At 38.7% G+C, this 6,200-nt stretch overlaps 1 protein-coding gene across 1 annotated transcript in view; it reads right to left on the reverse strand.

The window, feature by feature from the left end:
* Positions 1-1,807: 1,807 nt before the first annotated feature.
* LOC103606305 (histone lysine demethylase PHF8) overlaps positions 1,808-6,200 on the reverse strand; it is an 82,546-nt gene continuing 78,153 nt past the window's right edge. The window contains exon 18 of the mRNA XM_008590919.1: positions 1,808-2,492. Coding sequence (XP_008589141.1) covers positions 2,344-2,492 — 149 coding nt within the window. The 3' untranslated portion in view covers positions 1,808-2,343. The remainder of the gene's footprint in view (positions 2,493-6,200) is intronic.

Here is a 6,200-nt window from a genome sequence, read left to right on the forward strand (position 1 = left end):
ATACATATCTAGAGCTTTTAAAACGTTCAAGTTAAACTGTGTTGACAAGGGTGTAAGGAAACAGGCACTCTCATGCACTGCTTGTGGGAGTGTAAACAATCTCTAACATATATTATTAAGTGAGAAAAGCAAAGTGCATAACAGTGTATAAAGTATGTTTCCGACTGAGTAAAAAAAGGGGGAAAGAAAATATACATGTGTATTTGCTTGTATATGTATAAACTATCTCTGAAAGGATAAACAAGAAACTGGTAACACTAGTTGACTCAAGAGGGGAATCGGAAGGCTGTGGATCAGGAATAGGAGGAAGAATTTTCACTGTATATCCTCACATACTTTGGCCCTTCTAAGGTTTCATGGGGATACATACTAAGTAAATAATCAGAGATATAAACACTTACATATAAAGATGTTCACCTCAAATGTTACCACTAATTGCAAAAATTTGGCAATAGCCTAAATGCCTTACATTGAAGGAGATGTTCGGTAAATTAGGTATATCCACGGAATAGATATTTAGTAGCCATTAAAAATATTATTTATGGGCCGACCCCGTGGCACACTCGGGATAGTGCGGCGCTGGGAGAGCAGCGACACTCCCGCCGCGGGTTCAGATCCTATATAGGGATGGCTGGTGCACTCACTGGCTGAGTGTGGTGTGGGCGACACCAAGCCAAGGGTTGCGATCCCCTTACCGGTCACAAAAAGGACAAAAAAATATATATATATTATTTATGAACAGTGGCACAGGAACATGCTTATGATATAATATTAATTTTAAAAGTCCAGATATATTTATTGGTTTTCAATTTTTACAGTCAACCTCTAGTCCATGTAGAGTATTAATCATAAGATAATGTATATGTTAACAACCTTGACTGTATAAATGAAAAAGTGTGGTTCATAGAAGGATGGAGGAGAGAACAAACAGTAGGTGCACTAATATCCATATCTTACAAAGTGAGTAATCAAGAATGATTGACAGAAGTTGATGAAAGAAGAAATAGTGGTTAAGTTGATAAATCAAGAAATGGTGGTATAAACTCTATTATCTTGAGTTTTGGAGGTTATCTACCAGGAAAATGAAAACTATGAGGCTGCCTCTCAGGCATAGGATTGAAGGTGGGGATAGCTGGGGAAGAAGAACATTGCTTTTTATCCTAAACTCCTCCATACTACCATAAAAAATAAAGCTAGAAACTATAGGAGAAAAAAAATAAAAATAGGCCTAAATTTAAAAAAACAAAACAAAACATTTGCTGATTGACTCACTAAGAGAGCACTTTCCAGGAATGTCTTGATGCCCCACTCCTCCAACCCCAAGCAAACACCAGAAAGGCCAAATAAAGCTGGGCAGGAACAGCAGGCCCTTTATTTCCTGTGGAACCACAGGTACTGAGATCCTAGTGCCTTCTATGGCAGACTGTTGCATAATGGCCTCAGTTTGGTTGTACCTACTTATATGCATGCTCCTTTACAATGTGACTTTACAGCTCTTCTCTCAAGAGCTGTAATTTATTCCTCCACTCCTGGCATCAAGGATTGGCCATGGATCTTGCTTTGGCCAATGGGACAATAGCAAACATGACACAAGCAAGGGCTTGAAAAGCACTTGCATCCTGGGAATTGCCCTCTTGCTGGTAGAAACCCTTCTGGCCTCCCAGTGGATGAAAGGCAATGTGGAAAGAGGCCCTAGACATCCAACTTAGGTCCCAGACACCGGAGGGTGATCTTTTAAAATTATTTAGCCCCAGTCAAGCCAATTTAGACTAGAAGAACAGCTCAGCCAACCTACAGAAACATGAGAAATGATCAACTGTTGTTTTAATCCACTAAGTTTTGGGTAGTTTGTTAAGTGGCAAAGCTAACTGATACACTCTCCAATGTGAAAACCACCCAGCTGATGAGATGAAGAAAATTCTTTTAGCATTCTCTAAATTACATGTTTAACTCAATGATCATTCTTCTTTTCTTCCTCAGAGATGGCCTCTCAGTCTTGGGCCTTGCAGAGCTCAACAGTCAGCAGATTCTCCCTCCTTGACACCAAATTACCAGAGGGCTGGGAAGATGGTATCAGAATGTTCTTAGAAGCCTTAGACTGCTTGCTGAAATCTGTTCCAGGTTTTCCTCCTTTCATCTCGAGCCATGTAATGTCAAAAGCAACATGCTCCATTATCTCTGGTTTTCCTGGACTGATTACATAAACTCTGTGTCTTATGGATCATTTTAGCTCCTGCACCTAACATGGTGCCTGGCACACAACAGACAATAAATGTTTGCTGAATAAACAAATGAGTGAATGAATCAGGTCGTCTTACATTAAATGTCCCTTCTATTCCCAGCCTATTTTTCCCCTGGACCACCCCTACAGTTTAAGGGACAAAATACTGGATCACCTTTAGGACTCCATGGAGCATCATCTGAATTCTTCTTTTTCTTGGGCCGATATTTCAAAGCAGGGTCATCATCATCAGACTCCAGGGAAGGGTAGACTGCAGGGAGAAGGGAAAGCAGGGTAAACTGAGATCTCATCCAAAAGGGTGAAGACAGAATGATACCTACTTCAGCTCCTCCCACACCCCTACAAGTGCACCCTTTACTTAATCCATACTCAACTGCAGGAGTCCCTGAATGGGCCACATGTATTTCATGCCTTTCTACCTTTGCACCCTTGCTGCAAATGTCCTTCTCCCAGAGTCACATAATTCTGATTCATTCACCCAACATCCACTTAGTGAGTAACTTCATGAGTTACTTTACTCAACTCTTCAAAATTCAGCTCCTGCAATAAGCCTTCCCCTACTCTCCTAATCTGATTCAGATGCCTCCTTCTCAGCTCTCCATAGCATCCTGTGCATACCTTCAGTGGAGTTATCTGTCATGCAGAGCTTATTAGTAAACATGTTGCCCCCAATTTACCATGAGGGCAGTGATATGTATTATTATATTTCATATTAAGGGAGCCTAACACAACGCGGAGTAGGTTCTCAGTAAGTGCCTGCTGAATGAATGAAAAAATAAATGGTACACACTGAATTCACACAAAGAGAAAAGACCACTTGGGCTGAACTGGGAACAAGAGTACTGGAATTGCATGATCGGAATGACAAAATACACATACACAAATATTCCATCTAAAACTAACACATACAAACAGTTTTATCACTCTCCTCACAATCCACATGCAACACACAAATGGGAAGATGGTCTAGAAAGGTTCTACTGATAAGGTTAAATTCTGCTGCTGCTGCTAAACCTACAAGAGAAGCAAAGTGAGAGGGTAAAAACTTCCTCCTCATAACCCTAATCCCATTTCTCCTACTGATCAGCTTCAAACTTCTCTGGAATTCTACTTAATCAGAGGGATCTAGCCTCTTACTTCGTTCCAGAAGGGCCTCTTTGTAGAAAAATGAGTCTATTTTTCAGGCCTTCGCCCTTGAGCAATGAGGTAAAACCTCTGCCTCCTGACATCCTAAAGAATTTTCCTTTTAAGAAAGAGAGGTATCTGATTGTCCCTAGAAATAAATGACTAATGTGATTGTCCCTAGAAATAAATGACTAATGGTAACACTGTTCTTTGAGGAAAGGCCTATTTCAACTAACCCCAGTAGTTGTCAGTGCTATTTTACTGGGTCTGAAAGGTTTTTCCACCTTAAGGAAAGAAGTTTGGCATGGTAGAAAGACCTCGAGCCTCAGGGTCAGGTAATTACTTTGAAATCTTGAACTGACTCACTAGTGGCCTAGGAAAACTTCTCTGAGTCTTAGTACTTTTACCCATAAAATTGAAATAATCGATACCACCTGCCTTGGAATCCTTGTGCACGATTGGTGGGAATGTAAAATAGTGCAGTCATTATGGAAAACAGTATAGAGGCTTCTCAAAAATTAAAAAAATATAATTACCATATGATCCAGCAATCCCCCTCCTGGATATATATCCAAAAGAATTCAAAGCAGGATCTCAAAGAGGTATCTGTACACCCATGTTCATTGCAGCTTTATTCATGATAGCCAAGAGGTAGAAGCAATTCAAATGTCCACTGACAGATGAATGGAGAAAGAAAATATGGTACATACATACAAAGGAATATTACTCAGCCTTTAAAAAGGAAATCCTGCCACATGCTACAACATGAATGAACCTTGAGGATATTATGCTAAGTGAAATAAGCCGGTCACAAAAGGACAAATACTATATCACTTCACTCATGTGAGGTACCTAACGTAGTCAAAATTATAAAAACAAAGTACAAAGGTAGGGGAGGAATTAGTATTAAACGGGTACAGAGTTTCAGTGTTGCAAGATGAAAAAGTTCTAGGGATCTGCTGCACAACAATATGAACATACTTAATGCTAATGGATTATATACTTAAAAATGATTAAGATAGTAAATTTAATGGCATGTGCTACTTACCACAATAAAATACACACAAACACACCCACATACACATTCATGGGGAGGTAGGGAGGAGTAACACCACTGAAAATAAAGAAATACAGAGCTCTAAGGATCTGTCTCCCCACTGAAGCAACAATTAAGCTGACAAAAATGTCAGAACAACTTTTTTGGAAGGCAGTTATGCTTATCACTATACCATCAATGACACTCAGAACAACTTTTTTGGAACTAAGGAATATAGTCAAGAATTTATAACAAGAAGGGAGTTGACTGACAAAGAAAAAGGCTACTAAATTTAGGTGTGTAAAAAACTCTCTTCCAGGAAATCTCAGCTTACCACTGAGGCAATGGAATGAACACTTCAGTGACCAAACACAATAGGAAATCTTTGCAAAAAATAACTTTGAAAATCACTAAATAGATGACTGTAGCTCATGACAAGCAAAAGCAGCAAACTGGGGAAGGAAAATCTGACTTCCAGAGTTAACCACATTATAATATTCCATTATTCAACAAAAAATTATGAGGCATGCAAAGAAGAAAAGTATGGCCCATTTACAGGAAAAAAAATCACCTGTCAAAAACTGTCCCTCAGGAAGCCCAGACATTGGCCTTGCTATACAAAGACTTTAAATCATTTGTCTTAAATATGCCAAAACAACTAACAGAAACCATTAACAAAGAACTTAAGGAAACCAGGAGAATAATTTCTCAATGAACAAAAAGTACCAAAAAGGAAATAGAAATTATAAAAAGGAACCAAATAAAAATTTTGGAGCTGAAAAGTACAATGGCTGAAATTAAAATCACTACAGGGGTTCAACAGCAGATTTGAGCAGGCAAAAGAATGAATTGGTGTATTTGAAGAAAAGTCAATTGAAATTATCCAGTCTGAAGAGAAGAAAAAGAGAAGGAAGAAAAATGAACAGAGTGTAAGGGATCTGTGGGATATCACAAAGCTTACCAACATATTCACATGAGAGTCCCAGAAGGAGAGTAAAGAGAAAGGGGAAGAAAGAGTATATAAAGATACAATGGCCAGAAACTTTCCAAATTTTATGAAAGGCACTAAAACAAACTACACATAGGAAAACTCAAAGAGATCCATGCTGAGACACATACACAAACTATCAAAGTAGCCAAATACAAGGGCAGAATCATGAAAGCAGTAAGTGAGAAGCAACATGTCATGTACAAAGGTTCCACAGTAAGATTAACAATGAATTTCTCATCAGACACACTGGAGGACAGAAGGCAGTGGTATGTTATATTTGAGGTACTGAAACAAAAAAACTGTCAACCAAGAATTTTATATCCAATAAAACTAGCCTTAGAAAATGAAAGCAAAATTAAGAAATTCTCAAATAAAGAAAAGCTAGGAGGGTTTGTCATTACACACCTCCCCTGTAAGAAATGCTAAAGAGAGTCCTTCAGGCTGAAATGAAAGGACAATAAAGAGTAACTTAAAGCCAAATGAAGAAATAAAGAACACCAGTAAAGGTAACACAATGCAGAAAGATATAATTTGTAACAAAAAGTAACATGGGAATAACAAAGAGGTGTGTGTCTGTGAAGCTATATAACAGCTGAGTTTTTGTATGCTATGAAAGCTAAATGGTATCAATTCAAACTAGATTGTTATAAAGTTAGGATGTTAAACGTAATTCTCAGAATAGCCATTATGAAAAAACTTAAAAATATATAAAAACGGGCCGGCCCGGTGGCGCACTGGATAGTGCGCCGCTTGGGAAGCGCGGCGGCGCTCCCGTCCGAGGGTTCGGATTCGAAGGACTAGACAGG

This window comes from Galeopterus variegatus, unplaced genomic scaffold (assembly GCF_000696425.1).
Source record: "Galeopterus variegatus unplaced genomic scaffold, G_variegatus-3.0.2 Scaffold6453, whole genome shotgun sequence".
In the NCBI taxonomy this organism is placed as follows: Eukaryota; Metazoa; Chordata; class Mammalia; order Dermoptera; family Cynocephalidae; genus Galeopterus; species Galeopterus variegatus.